Genomic DNA, 16,961 nt, shown 5'->3' with positions numbered 1-16,961 from the left:
AAAGCTACAACCGAGAAGTGGGTCCGTAGAGCCGCATCGCCACAGCGCCACGTCGGGACCGATGCGAGAAAGCGAGTATGCGAGAGGTGGGAACTTTCATTCGGCCCACTAAAACTGCTCACGTTCACCATGAAGATTGTTAATCGTACTGCTGAAAATCCTAGCATAGTTGATATTCACAACCAAATACCAAATACAGCTCTACAAATGCATGAGATCGAGATTACTATTTTCAAATTAGGAACCCGGATTAGCAAATTCTAGACAAAGTTCATTTTTTATTAATTCACAAGGTCACTATGGCGTTGACCAGGCTCAGACGTTCTCTGCTTGTCTAAAATGAAGCAGTGAAAATGTTGATGGAGAGAGAGAAGTATAAATATGCTAGAGAAAGCCTTTCAGGCGACTTTAACAGAAGGCGAGAGCGAGGATTAAAAGAGTCTTTTTGCTCAGTCGCTTATTCAATATACCCCATGATCTACTTTATCGTCCGTCAGAAGTCGCCGCAATCCCGCACCGCCGGTGTCTGCCTGCTATACCGCCCGGACATGTTTTTGCCCAACACGCGCGCCAAAGGGCAACTCACCGTCCTCACCCACACTCACCACACTATCTTTGTCTTATCACCAGTACTACTCAAGTGCTACCAGAAATGGCTATTAGGAAGGTGTCCTTCCAATCCGCTCTGGCACGTATCTCCGACATCCTCCAAGAAGATTCACAAGCTAACCAAGTCAGACCAACGGGCTTAAGGCCTCTTCCTCGAAGGCACACAAGCCTTCGGACCCCCGAGCTGCTTGTCGATCAGTCAGAAGTCCCAAAGCACCACGGCCATCTCAGCAGTCTCACCGGGATTCTTTTCTAGATCGAAGTCCTCTTATTCCTTGACCCCCGCGGCCGGAACAGCTAGCTACCCTGGACAGCAGGGTGCTTGGTACACTAAAACCCACCAAGTTTGTCATAATGATCAAAGCTAACAACAGCAGGGAAACTCGCCTACAAATCATTCCCTACGTTCGCTCGCTTAAACTCGACGATATGACGTATCGTGCCCCTTCTGGTGAGTTCCACCGTCGCTATCCCCTCGGTGGAAGCTTTTCGATGTGAGTTGCGCGAAATGAGCAAGGAAAATACGGTTTGAATCTACAATTCTCCCCTGCTGCATCTACCATTCTTTCACTACGCTCATATTGTGAGAGATTTCACTGAGCAGAACCGACATCTTTCGATATTTGAGCCACCCAGTTGACTGAAATCACGCTGATATTGGAAATGGATGGAAAAATTGCAGATTATCGCCCAAGACTGTGAGTTATGACTTCAAAGCATCTTCTGAGAGATCAGTTCCAAAACTACCAGAAAAACTGCCTTTACCTTCTAGTTTGGATGACTTCAAAGTATTAATGTTCTTCAATCTTTTCCTTGAGCACAAAAGGCTTAGGCGCTAACAGAGGACGATCGTTCGTTTCATCATCCGCTTTGCAAAGGAAATACCGTCCTTCGTATTCCCAGGATACTCACTCCAGTATTGAAAGCCGGTATCCCGATCATATAATTGCCATTCTATTTCTTTTGTAAAGGACACGCTAATCAAGATTTCTGAATATCATCCAAGTAAGACGTCACTCTCTCAACCAGGGTCCGCCGCGGCTCCGCCTGATCCGAATCACTCAGAGCATGCGATGCATTCGGAATAACCATACTGCGATGGTCCCAGTACTCCCGGCCACCAGAGTTGATAGCCGCTTGCCACCTCTTAAGCAGTTCTTCCTTGTTCACCCAGGGGGGAACAGACTGGTCCCGACCAGAGTACAGCACCAACAACTTCTGTGCCAGTAGCCCCCGAGTACCAACTTGTCCGAATGTCTGCTTGAGCTGAGCATCGCTCAGGTCCGAGCTGAATAGATCGTCTTCCTCCGGCTTTTCGGGACTGTCGGGACTGACCAGACTCAGGAATCGTCGGCTGCTAACTGGTGCCGTGGTCGGGTACCCCATGCGCCCTGTTACTGAGAGCGGGACAAGTGTATCGACTGAGTCATTGTCTTCGTATGTTTGGCGCCGGGCGTCCTCGACAGCCTTGTTATAAAGCTCGCGCATGGTCTCGGGGCTATCCCGTGCTGTGCCGCACTTGATTACCCACAGGATACCCTCGCGATCTGAGACAGGTGCTTGCATGATGGCACCGTCAATCTGTGGGCGGACTATGCCGGGGGCATCTTTGTCGAAGATTGGGTGTGCGGGTCGCGGGTTCGGGCAGTTGAGGTAGTGCATGACATCCTGGCTGCCGGTTGAGTGGCCCATGACGACGACCTTGCCGGCGCCGTATACGGGGGTCTTATATTCGCGGATGTAGTTGACTGTTTGTGCGATCTCGTCGATGTCTTTACCGAGTCGGCCCATGCCCCAGCCTCCGTATGAGGAGGACAGGATCAGGTTGAATACGGTCCATTCTGTTGTCTCGAGGGCGCGAACGATGTCGCCCATGTACTCGACTGAGCCGAGGCCATCGCCTAGCCCGCCGACGAAGACTAGTGTGTTAGGTTTGCGGGGCGAACCGCGAGTGAATTCGAAGGAGACGAGGCTGGAGGCCTAGGGTAGGGAGATCGAGTTAGCTTGGCGGCGGCGTCGGTGCGGGTGGGATGGGGATCGGAGGGTGGTTTACAATGTGGTGGAGGATTCCTGGCTGGCCGCGGGCCAGAGAGGCGAGCGCTTTGAGTTCCATTGTGCGGTCAATTGCAATGGGAGTGTTTGGAGGACGAGGAGAGAGGCGTGGAGCGTGGAGGAGTTCATAGGGTTTTGCGGAGTGCGTCAGATCAGATAAGGAGGTCGGGTGATGAAGACATCAGATAAGCTGTGCCGATAACGGTGGAAACATTTTCCCGTTTGTGGCATTAGGGCTTCGCAGTACATGACGGTCCCGCTGTTTTATGTGTACTGTTACACTGCGTCCGCGCCATCCGCTGTTTGCGTAGTGTGGTTGTGATGGAGCAAAAACGGAACAGAAATGGACTGAAGTCGATGGTGGCGCAATCAAAGTACGAAAATGATCAGATTGATAAGATAGGGCTAAATACGCAAGCGAAATGAGATGCAAATCTCTCATTCAAGGTAAGGAGTAGGAAGTAGGAATCTTTCATCAGTACGCAGCTCTTACGAAAAATTATATTGCATGTTAAGTATGTAAAGCTTAAGGATTCAAGAAGAATATTGTCATATGCACAATTTGTATAATAACATAATTCAATTAACACATGACAGATGCAACAGAAATGCAGCAGATATGCAGGTATGCATAATTACAGACACAAAAGGAGAGGTATGCAGAATAGAACAGTACAAGAATCAAATCACGGCTGCAGGATCATTCGCTAGCTCCTCGATGGCAAGAGCCAGCTCATCCAGTCTCTCCTCCCAGAACTGGAGGCGTACTTCGTCGCCGACAATGCCAACATAGGTCTTGCCACCTTCAGTGTAGGACGTCACACGAATCGGGTTAGGAGACTCGGGGTGCGGGTTCGTGTAATCAACACCACACTCGCCACCAGCGAAGGGAATTGTATCAAAGTAATCAATGTCGTGGTGGTGGACAATCGACGAGAAGAATGGAATGGTTGGTGACCAGCTAGTGCAGTTGTCAGAGATCTCCTGGAAGCCCAGTGTGGCGTGGCGGCTACCCTCGAGGAACTGGTCACGCACACTATCGAGAAGGTCCTTCACGGTCCATCCCGACTCGAACTTAACTCTCAGAGGTATGTACTGGTAAGTCGGGCCCATGATGCGGTCGACATCCGGCAGGTCGACTGTGCGACCGGACACGACACCGCCGAATGTGAGATCATCTGTATCGAGATGCTTAGACAGCACGCGTGCCCAACTGGCCGTGAGAAGGGTAGCCATTGTGGTGTCGGGAGAACGAGCAGACAGAGTAACCTCCTTCTTGATAAACTTGGGCTTGCTGTCGGCCTGAGCCGAGGGCAGTACGGTCAACCAAGCGCCTTGGAGAACGTTGCGCCAGTACTGGATTTTCTCGAGCTTGGTCTCGGCTTGGTATTGGATGTAGCTAGCGAAAGGAACCGGAGACTCGATGTCCTTACCCTCGTATATGAGCTCGAGCTGTCGAAGAACTTCAGGGAAAGAAATTCCATCGTATTGAGCATGTGAGATTCGAATCATCAGTCCTGTTTCTTCGGTGTTTTGGACGATAAAGAGATGCAAGTAAGAGGTGCCCAGGGCGAAGGAGGAGTCAACTTCGATGTCCTCCCCGGCGAGTTTCTTGCAGGCATCCTTGACGGGTTCCTCGGTACTGTGCTCTGAGAATGACACCTTAAAGTCTTTCAATACGACTTGCAGCGTACGACCTCCTTCCTTGATGAAAACAGTTCGCAGTACCGGGTGAGAAGAGACGAGCTTCTGGAAGCTCTCCAATAGGCGAGAGGTGTTAATGTCCTTGAAGTACAGCATGTTGTACTGAACAGCACTCCGAGGCCTGGAGACGGTAGTTTCAACATCGCGCTGCTGCGGGTCGGTGGCGGGAAGGACATCTTCAATGCTCCAGGCTGCATCGGCCAGGGTGGGCTGAATATTCTTTGACAAGTACTCCTGGAGATCACCAGTGTTGATCATCGAGAAGGGCTTGTATTCCTTAATCACCCGTCCACCATCAAGAGGAGCATCCACCAGGACACTAGCCATGTCAGAGAGTTGCATATTGCGGAAAATGTCAGTCACGGACAGGTGGTATCCAGCCAGACGCAAAGCAGTCACTAGTTTCATGGCCATGATAGAATCACCACCCAGTCGGAAGAAGTTGTCATCAAGGGTCAGCTTTTCTTCCTCCACACCAAGAGATTTAGCCCACAAACCGCGTAGTGCGCGTTCCTTCATAGTCATTTGCTTCGCTCCTCGGCCAGAACGGAGGCTCGTGAAGACAGTTCGAAGCTGCAGCAGAAAATCCTGGGTAACATGCTCCGACAATGACCTCAAAGACTCGATGTCAACTTTTTCACCGAGATAAGGAAGCTTCTCAAGAGGAATGTAGATAGAGGGAATCATGTAAGGAGGAAGAACATCGGCAAATTTCTTGTTCAGACCAACAATGGCTTCAGCAAGTTCGACAGAGATGACGCTGGACAATGCAAGTTTGTTATTCGGTGTCTTGAGACCAAGGTCCACCACCTGGCCCTCCTTCGTAGGAGGCTCGCTCACGAATGCGACCAGCACGGGTAATTGAGTATCAGAGGCGTTGGGGACAATAAGCTGACTAGCACCGTGAACATTTTCGGGGAGCCAATGTCTCAGCTGAAGATCAACAGTCGCAAGATCCATGACATAGCCGTCGACCTTTCGAAGACTCTCCTTGCGACCCATGAAGACCAGACTCTTGTCATCAGCGTACTTGACTAGGTCACCAGTCTGGTAAAGTCTGACTTTGCGACCTTCAATCTCGCCCGCGCCCTTTATCATCCACTCCGGAGTATCGAGGTTCGCGGCTTCTCCGACACCCTCTAGGAGCAGCTCACCCACAGTTCCGAATGGCATAAGCTGATTGGGGTTCGCAGGGTGGACGATCCATGGAACGAAGGATGTTGGGTATTTGTCTCCAGTCATAAGTCCCTTGGGCTCAAGAACAAAGCTGGAGGCATCAGGGACGGGGGATTCAGGAGCCTTGTTGATAAGCCAGATCTCGGCAAGTTCCTGATCGCTCAGACAAGTGATGTTTCCGAGCTGAATTGAATCGTCATTGCAAAGTTGCGAGACAACATATTCAAGCTGCGCAAGGACACGGTGCATTTGGGGTTCGGAGATCAAGTTGGAATCGAAGCTTGCGGTGACCTCAAATCCATCTGAACGCAATGAGCATGCCAGCATCAACGGATAAGAGTTGAAGCGTAGAGCCTCATGGGCAGCATCCTCGACGCGGAACGGCGGAAGCTCACCTCCAGATTCCTCAGGAGCATCTGCTGGGCGAGGTTGAATAACCAATCCCATCTTAACTTCACATGCCAGCTGGGCGTCGCCACTCACGCGGCGGATGTTCTGCATACCAAGATGCTCGTGAGCAGCTCGTACAAGACCTTGCTCTTGAATGGATTGAAGGAACTCCTGAACAGGTGCTGATCGGTCGATGCGCACACGAACAGGAACTGTGGCAATCATAGGGCCTTCAATTTGCTCGACGCCAGGGATGCGGAGAGTGCGTCCTGCAAATGTCTCACCGAACACCACATCATCGCTCATGGTATATTGGGAAGCAACCATGGCCCACGCAGCGCGAATCAGAGTTGCGGTGGTGATGCTGGACCTTGTGGACTGCTCTACCGGAACGATTCTCTGTGCCAATGCATTGGGCTCTGGAATGTACATACGCGATGGCAGCGACGGATACTGGGGTCCAGTTGCACCTTGCAGCTGAACGCGCCAGTAGTCCTTCGAAGCCTCTCTGGAAGGATCGACGAGGTACTGAATAAAGTGCTTGAACTCGGCTGGTCGGGGTGTCGAAATACCCCTGTAGGCGTTCTTTGCATGTTCGATCATCAGGTCCGTTGACCAGCCGTCATAGATGGCATGGTGAACGGTCCAAACGAAATAAATCTTGCCGGCGGAGTCATCGTGGACAAGGGAGAATCGACTTAGGGGCATATTGACAGACATAGGAGTCTTCTGGTCCTGATCCAAAAATTGCTCAAGGCTCGCATCGCTTGACTGCCACTCTGGGACCTCGTTGGTCACAACCTGCATGAAGCCATGCTCTTTGAACTCCACAACCCGGGTGCGCAAGATTGCGCTTTCCTTGATGACAACACTCCATGCCTCCTTCAGCTTGTCGGCTGTTTCCTTATTGGGAACCTCGGCAATTCGCTGGGCGACATAGCTCTCTGACGAGCGGGCAGAGAATGCCATCAAAATTTCTTGCAGTGGTGTGCAAGGGTAAATATCCTCAATGGACTCCTTAGAGACACCACACTGGCCAGCAGCTTCTTCACACGCGGATTGCCGGTCCCAATTAGAGTCGATGAGAGAGAAAGAAGGCACCTCGACCTGCGAGCTTGCCTCTTCCTTCTGCATTGCCTGTGCCATGTCGGCCAGGACGGGGAAGCTGAAGATGTCCGCCACCGTCAACACGAACCCTTGCTCTCGGACCGCGGGCACCAGCTTCATTGCCAGAACGGAGTCTCCGCCCAGGATAAAGAAGTTATGAGTGGTGCTCACTTGTTCTGCTGTCAAGCCAAGAAGGTGACACCAAATTTCGTGAAGGCAGGTCTCTGTTTCGCATAAAGGCTTCTGGTTCTGGCCTCTGGAGGAATCAGATGAGCTGGATTGCAGAATCAGTTGTGATCCGAAGGCACGTAGGAGCTTGCGATCAATCTTGCCGGAGACAAGCATCGGCATACGATCAATGCCAATGTATGTTGAAGGAACCATGTAGATTGGGAGAGCCTTGGATAACTGCTCATTAAGATCCGCCATCTTCTCACGAAGTGCAGAGGAGAACTCAATTTGCTGGAGCTCATTATCCTTTGCATCTGGCTTTTCGGCATTGGGATCAGCCACGAAAGCGAGGAGCATCGACTCCTTGCTCCGACCCTGGGGAGCAATGACTTCAGCGACAACATCAGTTCCCGAAGGAAGAAGTCGTCGTAAGTGATGTTCAATCTCGCCGAGCTCAACACGCTGTCCACGTAGCTTGACCTGTGTATCCTTACGGCCGACGAAGACAAAGCCTTGTTCACCGTCTGGGTCATAGCGGACCAGGTCACCGGTCTTATATAGTCGGCCTCTGCGTCCTGGAACGCCTCCACCACCAGCAACAAGCCATGTGGGGTTCTCAATAAATGCAGCCGCTGTCTTTTCAGGGTCGCCCAAGTAGCCTTGACCAACGATGGGTCCCTCAACTAGCAATTCTCCGACTGCACCGATGGGGACGAGTTTGTTGTGGTCGTCGGGGTCGGTCAGCCAGATCACACCTCCATTGCCAGGTCCAATGCTGACATACGGCTTGCCGGCCGCGCTGGGGTTGATCGTGCATCCAACCGTGCATTCGGACGGACCATATCCGATCACAATTCTAGTTTGCTTGCCCCATTCTGAGACGTCGCCGATGGAGCATGACTCGCCGCCAAGACCGAGACTGTGTAGAGAAGGAATGATGTCGGCATCCAGAATGCGCGCCACAGAAGGAGTCATGTTGGACATGGTGACCCCCATCCGGCGAATGACTCCGCTGAGATCGTTCAGACGATCCTCGTCGGAGGGAATACAGAGACATCCGCCGCGAAGTGTTGTGCAGAGCATGCTGTCGATACTGACATCGAATGCATATGACGCGAAATCGAGCACTCGGGTTTCGGCGGTATATCCGACAGCAGCACTCCGCGCGATGGCACTGGTGGTATATGTGGCATGGTTGATAACGACACCCTTAGGCTTGCCGGTACTTCCGGAAGTGAAGATCAAATAGAGGATAGAGTCGGTTGGGACAACTGGAAGCTCGAGCTTGGCTGTCTTGGTAGCCTGCTCGGCCAGCTCATCCAGTGTATCCTGGGCGACGACCACGGCCTTTGCGCCAGGTGCAATCTTAGGACCGAATGGCGCATGTGTCTTAGATGTGATGACGATAGTGGCGCCGACTTGCTCAGCAATAGTCTGACGTCTCTCGAGAGGCTGGCTGGGATCCATCAGCACCATTGCACCTCCGGCTTTCAAGACACCGAACACGGCAACAATGGTCCAACGTGATTTCTCAAAGCAGATGGGAACAATCTGGCCAATCTTCAGACCGATTCGGACGAGATTATGTGCGACAAGAGTCGCGTATCTTCCGATCTCTTCATATGTGAGGTTTCCGTCCCATGAGCAGATTGCCTGTGCTGTCGGTCGCCTTTGCACTTGTTCGAAGATCAGGTCTTGCACGCAGGCATTTTCGGTAGCGGGCACGTCCTTGTTCCAGCGCCAGATTTCAGATAGATCCACGCCACCAGGTCCCAAAACCGAAGAAATCGGGTTCGAGAGGCCAGTCATGAGAGTGTTGAGGATTTCTACCACGGCATTCGCGTAGTGTCCCGCAAGGTATTCCGCACCGAGGGGTTCGCGCCAGCAGGGCCGCAGCCACAAATTACCGTCCGACATGGTCGCTTGCAGCTGGATATTTCCCTATAATTGCGTCAGTTCCAGACTCATTGGTTTTGATCCTGTATTGCTCTTTTTTGTTGTGACGTACCCATGCCATTCCGCCTCCAAGTGCATCGCCGTCGCTGACGCGCGCATTGCTGGAAAGGTCACTCGGCGCACATTCATCGTTGAAAAACACGATAGCCTCGTCGAGCGCGACTAATTTGCCTGCTTGGATCTGTTGTCGGTAAGATTGCACGCCTTCCAGGGCCTTTGCGATCAGCTCGGAGGTGCTCCAACTCAAGCCGGAAGTGCCGAAGTTGAAGGTGAAGTCGGCCGCAGTTTCGTTGCGGCCCCAGGTAAATTCGATATGATTGCCATTGCTATGGCGAAAGAGCAGCAAAGCCCAGGCGAGCAGCAGAAGATCGACCTCATGCCCGCGATACTCGGATGCGCGCAGGAGGGGCACGTCGAAGCGGGCAAATCTGGCCAGGAGCTTCTTCGGCGCCTCTCGCTCGGTGGAAAGAATGGCGCCCGAAGCCATGGCGTCTCGTGTCGACTTGACAGTCCAAAAGAATGAGAAATCAGAGAGACCTGCCGATCCGAAGTAATCACCATCAACAGAGCCCGCAACGCTTTTCTCTCTCCTCACTCGGATATTTTTGGCCCCGTCGCATTGCTTTTCTCGAACACGAGCCCCGAGTCCCGGCACTCGGGAGAGCAGAGACCCACGGTGGGCTTCGGATGTGTCACCGGTTGTAGCTGAAGAAACTGGAAAGAATAAAAAGAATAAATGGGGCTTCCTGTATTAGGGTCCGGGTGTATGTACCGATTGTACGAGATATACCATCGGAGATGTAACAATGGTATTGTCACAGTGTAATATACATTTGTTACTTACCATGGCGTATAAGCGTAAATTATCATGCGTGGACCCACCGCCGCCGGGATTCTAATTTGATATGCAGCCCTTCACGTTCTTCTGCTCCCCACCGCCGCTGACGTTGGGTATTTTACATTTGCACAGAACGAGAAACACCTCTGGGTATCTATCGAGATCGATTGTCAAGATCAGAGAAAAAGGGTTCACTCCAGATGGTTGTAGAAAAGGTGCGGGAAACGACGATCGCGATCTCTGCAGCCCTGCGGTGATAAGCATTCCAAGCTTCAGGGCTGAACTCTGCCTTGCGATCGACGGTTCTTGGCGGGCAAATCCTTCGGATCGACCCTTGGCAACGAGTGAGACACGGATCCGATTCCTGCGCCTTACGCGAGCACGGACGAAACTTCCTGATGTTGCTCATTTTACCCGGCCCATGGCCAGCTCCGAGGGCTCCAGCTCGTTACTCCGAACAGGCGGAACAAGCCGAGATGGCCAGTGGGGGGATACTGATCATCGCAGGAGCTGCCTCCTGGGCCGAATTTCTGCCGTTTAGCGAAGGGCCTCGGCCTCCACCCGTACATGGCGACAGCCTGGATTTGTATGTTCAGAACGAGTGATGAAACGCTTGCGAAGTCGGCTGGCGTTGCCCCACGGAGCTTTTCGGGGCGCGCATGGAGCTGAGCCAAGAACCAGGCAGTGGCTTACTTCGATTCGGATTATAAGTCTCTGCAGAGCCGTGGACCTCGATTGTTGCTTATTTGCAAGTTGAACCTTACCTGCTTGCATTGACCTCCTCCCCTCCAATAATCATGGCCAGCTCCCAGCAATTGGCGCCGATCAAGGTTCAGCTGCCGCATCCCTATCTCACCACCTACCACCTGGTGCCCTCCAGCAAGGTCCAAGACGGCAATCGCCTGTTCCAGCTCCATAAGGCCTCCGGGGATGAAGCGCAGCCCTTCCCTTATGAGCTGCAGAATGGCCAGCTCTACTTCAGCGCGCCGCAGCCGGTAAACCCGAAAACCGCGGTGCCAGCCTCCAACAACACTGCTTGGGCGCGCGCGCAACGCAGCCCGGTCTCTCTCTGTACCTGGGAGAGCTCCTCTGCACCGACTGTCGGTCAGGTCTGGCTCTTTCTCTACGCTATCTTCACCGTTCAGGAGCACATGGAGACCTTCCGTCTCCAGCTCAAGGGTCCCGATGCCGAATCTCTGGCGCACGCCCTGCGCCTGTCCATGGTGGCTATTGACCACCCGCGACCTGTCAGCAGCGAAACCAGCGACGAGCCTATTCCCAATGAGCTCCTCGTGATGCGCAGTGCCTTCTGGCAAGGCTGCGGCTCGCCGCTGGGCGCTCAGCCTATCTGGCTGCCGAACTGGAACCCAGCGGCTGCTGTTCCTAGCCTTGACTACACTATGACCTCCACGGAAGCCTCCCACCGTCGTCACCCTCGTCGCCACCCTAAGCCTACCCCTGGAAGTGTCGTTTACAGTCGCTACATCCCCTTCCTAGACGAGCACTTCTCCCTCATTGCCCTGGACTATCAAAATCCCGAGCACCTGAATCTCTTCCACACCTGGCAAAATGACCCTCGCGTCGCAGCAGGCTGGAAGGAGACCGGTACCCTCGACGAGCACAGGGATTACTTGCGCCGCCAGCATGAGAGCGCACACACCCTTACCGTGCTCGGCCGCTTCAACGACACTTTCTTCTCGTATTACGAGATCTTCTGGTCCAAGGAGGACATTGTCGGCGCGCACTATGCGTCGCACGACTTCGACCGAGGCCGCCACACCCTTGTTGGCAATGATAAGTTCCGCGGTCCCCACCGTGTGATGGCCTGGTGGCCGAGCATGATCCACTTCTGCTTCCTCGACGATCATCGCACTGAAAATGTGATCGGCGAGCCGATGTCGACCAACGACAAGGTCCTGACTTATGATTACACTTTCGGCCTCCACCAGGATCAACTCATCGATCTGCCTCACAAGCGCGCTAGCCTAGTTAAGTGCACCCGTGAACGCTTTTTCCAGTTGTGCCCGTTTAACCAGGGTGCTCCCCATATTGCTGGTACCGGACTGGGCTTCAAGCCGTGCCTGTAAATGTGTGACGAATTGCTTTTTTGGATTATAAACTTTCTGGGCTATTTTGCGTGCGATCTTTGGGCCTTTTGACTATTTAGACATATATATTGTGACTTGGTGGTCCCATCAAGTACACGCTAGTGTAAATAACATATACAAATATTTGTGCTGAACTTGTTTTTTTAAAAAAAAACCGTAAATTTGTTTGAGAGAGAAGGTATCTATAATTACATCCGATAGGAATTATATGCAATGCAAGTCTATAGGTATAAGAAAGGAAATATGCAAATGAAAGAATGCAGCCCTGGACACTTCTTAGCCCTCGAATGTCTGGCTGAGAACGTTGCTCCGATAGTTCTCTGACCGCGTGAAGAGCTCGTCGTGAGTACCAGCATCGACACAGACACCAGCCTCGATCATGTAAATCGTGTCGGCCTTGCGAATGGTGTTCAGACGGTGTGCGATGGCCAGCACACTGATTCCCTTTGACGCAACCTCTAAACCCTCCTGTAGAAGCTTCTCAGACTCGGCATCCAGTGCACTCGTCGGCTCGTCCAGGATGAGCAGTCGTGGCTTGCGCACTAGCGCACGGGCAATTGCCAAACGCTGCTTCTGACCACCAGACAGCTTACTGCCGTTGGCACCACACTCTGTGTCGTAGCCCTGTGGCAGGTTCATGATTGTCTCGTGAATATTGGCTAGCTTACAGGCCTGGATGATCTCTTCGTCGGACACAACTGTACCAGGCCTAGAACCCAGTGAGACATTGAAACGCACGCTACCCTCAAAGAGTGTGCCTTCTTGCGGGACGAGAGCGATATCATCACGGAAAGTGATATCCAACCGCTGGGTAATGTCTGTTCCATCAACAAGAATTGCACCGGAGCTAGGCAGATACATGCGCTCGACAAGAGCGATGATAGTAGACTTTCCAGCACCGGAGGGGCCAACCAGGGCACAGAATTGGCCTGGCTTGACGTGGACATTCAGTCCCCGCAGAACAGGGGCATGGGTACGAGCAGGATAGGAGAACTTGACATCGCGGAGCTCTACGTCAACACCTCCTTGCGCATTTGGGGAGAATGCCTTGGTCTCTCCAGTAGACTCCACGTCCTTCTCAGAGGGTGACTCAGTGGGCTCAGGTAGGGCCTTCACCTTCGAAGCCAGTCCAGATGAGCCGAGCTCAAGAATCTCCAGAACTCTAGCCACGGCAGCCCGAGCGTTCGATACTTCAGGAGCAAGTGCAAACATTTGGCTCCAGAGCTGGGCACTAACCAGCAAGGCAAACATGACAATGATGAACTGAGTCTCGCTGTAGGTGCCGTTGAAGATCTGCTTGGAGCCCCACCAAAAGGCAAGGGCGTAGGACAGATTACCAATGAAGAATGCCAGGCCCAGCCACAGATTAGCCCACAGACTGATCTGGGTGGTTTCACGGCGCGGTCCAGAGAGGGTACGGCGATAGACCTCCAAGGTCTCGTCCTCCAGCGAAAGCGAAGCGATGGTCTTGATGGAGTTGATGGCTTCGACACTGATACTAACGGACATGTTGAATGCATTTTCGTGCTTGTCTTCGAATTTAGCGAGAACGTTCAGTTCCATTAGACCAACACCTAAGAGCAGAGGCACAATGGCGATACAGACAAGCGCCATCTTCCACGCGATACACAGAGTCATCACAATAGCAATCACCAAGTTGATACAGATTGAGAAGATAGTACCAATCACTGATCCACTGAGACCGGCGATCAGACTACCGTCATTGGTGATGTATCCCAGCAATCCCGTGGGCGTGCGGCCCTCAGACTGGTGCCATTGCAAATCCTGCTCGAACAGCGAGCGGAAAAGAAGAACGCGAATGTTGTATATGGACTTTTCAGACACCCAGCCGAATCCAACCCAGCTGGTAATGTTGGCGAAGAACTCAACAATAGCCAGGATGAAGAACATCAGGCCGAAGAAGCTACCACGCGACCGGATGTATTCGGGGGTTTCGCAAGGCGTCAGACTGCCCACGGTGTTACCGAAAATGACAGCTTCAATCGAAAACGCCGCACCAACGATACTGGCACCGAGGAGAGCCACCAGGGCAATCAGAAGGTAAGGGCGCATAATGGGGAACATGCCCTTGAGCAGATACCAAACAGACTTCTTGGCAGGCTTCTTTGATTCCTGGCCGGAGGAAGAAGGCGGGGTCACTTCATCCTTCTCCGTCGCATCAACAGACACAGGCTCCTTGCTGGCTTTCTTGGCCAATTCAGGAGATTCGCCGTCATCACCGGACTGATCAGTCTCGGTGATGACACCGGACTGATCAGTCTCGGTGATGACACCGGAGTGAGCGTCGACTTGCTTGTCGGAGGGTTGTTGCGTGCTGAGGTTCTGAAGGCCGACTAGGCCCGCATAAGCCCCTTGCTTCGTCATCAGCTCGGCGTGGTTTCCTGTCTCCACCACCTCGCCATCGCGCATCACAATAATCTTGTCGGCTTTCTGGATCGTCGAGAGCCGGTGTGCAATCGAAATCATGGTGCGACCTTCGGAGCAGCGCTCCACGGCCGCAAGAATCTCCTTCTCACTCTTGGAATCAAGGGAGGCAGTGGCTTCATCCAAAATCAAGACCTTGGGGTCCTTGACCAATGCACGAGCGACTGCAATGCGCTGCTTCTGGCCACCACTCAGAAGAGTTCCGTTGGATCCGACGACTGTGCCCAGCCCCTCAGACAAGTTTCCGATGAAGCGGGCGGCATCCGCGAGGGTTGCAGCGTGTTGAACCATTTCGATAATCTCCACAACCTCAGGCCCGTGGGATTGAGCGGCCTCAGTTGCATCCTTTCCGTCGCGGATAGCGGCAGCTACTTCGGCAAGCTGGGGACCGATCAGGGCATCGTGAAGATGGGCGTGCTTCGGAGCGGCAGAGTTGACCAGACCGTGTGCGATATTCTCCAAGATTGAGCGGTCAAGTAGGGTTGCCTCCTGTTGAACCATACCAATGCAACTACGCAGCTGGCGGGTGTTTAGGTCGCGGACCTCCTGGCCGTCCAGATATAGCGATCCCTCCAAGGGGTCATACAAACGGAGCATGAGGCTAGCGATGGTAGATTTACCACTGCCAGAAAGGCCGATGATGGCGGTTTGCTTACCGGCAGGGCATTCGAGAGAAACATTGCGAAGAACGGGACGTTCCGGGCGAGATGGGTAGGTGAACGACACGTTGCGCAGCTCAAAATGACCAGCAGTGTTACAAGGAAGCTCAAGTCCCTTGATGGATGTGCCATCAATCAGCGGTTGGTGGTCCATATCCCGCGCAAGCTTGGTGAAAGCGGCAGACGCAGCACCGAAGATCTGCAGGAAAGGGGCGACCTGACTGAGAATCAGGGTGGCATCAACAAGCAGGAAGATGACAGTGAAGATCGATCCAACAGACGCGCCGTCACCACCATTGGCATTGGAATCGGCAACTGAATCGGCAATGGTGTGACTTCCCTGCCAGAAAGCCAGGGCGTTGGCGGCATAGGCAATGAAATACATCAGTCCAGCTTGAACGCCAGTTGCAAGGGCCTTTTTCATGCCTTCATTTCTCGCAGTGCGCAAATGAGCAGTGAACTTGGCTTCCAGTCTGTCATTGGCGTTGAACGCGTGCACAACCGCAACGTTGGACAGACCCTCGGATGCAATGGAGGAAGAAGCCGCGAAGCAGTCGGACACCCGGCCGGAGTACTTCTCAATGAACCAGCCACCTCCAATGGACATGATAAAGTAGGCGGGGAGAAGCGAAACCAGGATTCCCGCTAACTTGGCATCTTTGATGAACGCCACGACATAAGCAGTCACGAAGAACGAAACACTGGAGATGCAAATTCCAACCTTCTCCGAGGTACCAGATCGAATAGTCTGTATATCTCCGTTCAAGCGAGAAGAAACTTCACCAGAAGGAAGGTTGTCGAAGAATGAGGGCTCCTGACGCAGAAGGTTTTTGAAGTATTGTTCGCGCAGGCGCTGAGCCAGTCGGGCACCACCCATTGACCAACACACGAGATGGATATACATAAATCCGAACTGCGCGATAGCTAGATACAAGACATAGAGGATCTTTCCGTTGACCTCTGACTGGTAAGAAGCTTGAGTGGCCGCATCGAGAGATTCAGATGAGGAGCAGCTTTCCGAATTGAAGTTGTCGATAAGCTGACCGAAGATGATTCCGAGCAATGGGAAGGGAATTCCAGATGCAATGGCGCAAATAATACCGGCGATGAGCAACACAATGTCGAAGTTTGTCGGGTTCGTCCGCAGATAGATAGAGAAGTACACGAAGAAATTCTTTAGCTATAAGGGTGGCAAACTGTTAGCTCCAGCTCTCTTGTTCATGCAGAGGTCTGCGCCAATGTACCTTGTCGCCAACTGGCGAATTTGCGTTTGGAGGGGCCTCTGTTGGCGTCGCGACGGCCATAATGGGGCTTTGCGCAGCTACAGCACGGTCACGGCGAGATCAAATCGCGAAGGTTGGAGGGCTTATAGGCCCAATTGCCGAGACTTGGTGATTCTTCAGCCACCGAACGGGGTTTGGCGCAGAGTAAGTTCGACGACGTGAACCAGTTTTGTCTTCAGCAAAAGGAGCTATGTGCAGTGGGCCGATACCGGATCGACATCTCAGAGCTGTCTCGAAGAGAAAAAAAATCTGATAAGATCAATCAATTGGAGTTGGCGGCCGAAGGGAGGCGCAATTCAGAGCGAGGACCAGAAAAAAAATTGCTAGCTGGGCTTAGCCGGTGGAGCTTCTCGTGGACGTGTCGATGCCCACATGCTGCCATTTATGGAGTGTCGGGGTCGATTACAGGCCCCATACACGGCATTCCCGGCAATATACTACTCTTGGTAACCGGAATGGAGAT

The 16,961-nt window shown here is 52.7% G+C and overlaps 4 protein-coding genes across 4 annotated transcripts; 1 reads left to right on the top strand and 3 right to left on the bottom strand.

The window, feature by feature from the left end:
- Window positions 1–1,590: 1,590 nt before the first annotated feature.
- Window positions 1,591–2,722, bottom strand: N7532_003449 (uncharacterized protein; the record flags this gene model as incomplete). Its single annotated transcript, XM_056615943.1, has 2 exons — window positions 1,591–2,589; window positions 2,663–2,722. The coding sequence occupies 2 exons, from the start codon at window positions 2,720–2,722 to the stop codon at window positions 1,591–1,593; spliced, it is 1,059 nt and encodes a 352-aa protein (XP_056476300.1).
- A 620-nt stretch (window positions 2,723–3,342) lies between these two features.
- Window positions 3,343–9,652, bottom strand: N7532_003448 (uncharacterized protein; the record flags this gene model as incomplete). The annotated part of the gene is made up of 2 exons (XM_056615942.1): window positions 3,343–9,150; window positions 9,218–9,652. The coding sequence occupies 2 exons, from the start codon at window positions 9,650–9,652 to the stop codon at window positions 3,343–3,345; spliced, it is 6,243 nt and encodes a 2,080-aa protein (XP_056476299.1).
- A 1,148-nt stretch (window positions 9,653–10,800) lies between these two features.
- On the top strand, window positions 10,801–12,090 carry N7532_003447 (GNAT family N-acetyltransferase; the record flags this gene model as incomplete). Its single annotated transcript, XM_056615941.1, has 1 exon — window positions 10,801–12,090. One exon carries the CDS (start codon window positions 10,801–10,803, stop codon window positions 12,088–12,090), a length of 1,290 nt encoding a protein of 429 aa, XP_056476298.1.
- Window positions 12,091–12,387: 297 nt separating this feature from the next.
- On the bottom strand, window positions 12,388–16,519 carry N7532_003446 (ABC transporter ATP-binding protein; the record flags this gene model as incomplete). The annotated part of the gene is made up of 2 exons (XM_056615940.1): window positions 12,388–16,395; window positions 16,460–16,519. The coding sequence occupies 2 exons, from the start codon at window positions 16,517–16,519 to the stop codon at window positions 12,388–12,390; spliced, it is 4,068 nt and encodes a 1,355-aa protein (XP_056476297.1).
- Window positions 16,520–16,961: the final 442 nt, after the last annotated feature.

The sequence above is a fragment of the Penicillium argentinense genome, assembly GCF_028826775.1.
Source record: "Penicillium argentinense strain IBT 30761 chromosome Unknown utg000004l_segment0_segment0, whole genome shotgun sequence".
Taxonomy (NCBI): Eukaryota; Fungi; Ascomycota; class Eurotiomycetes; order Eurotiales; family Aspergillaceae; genus Penicillium; species Penicillium argentinense.
The sequence above is the reverse complement of the archived record's forward strand: the minus strand, read 5'-3'. Positions and strand labels throughout refer to the sequence as shown.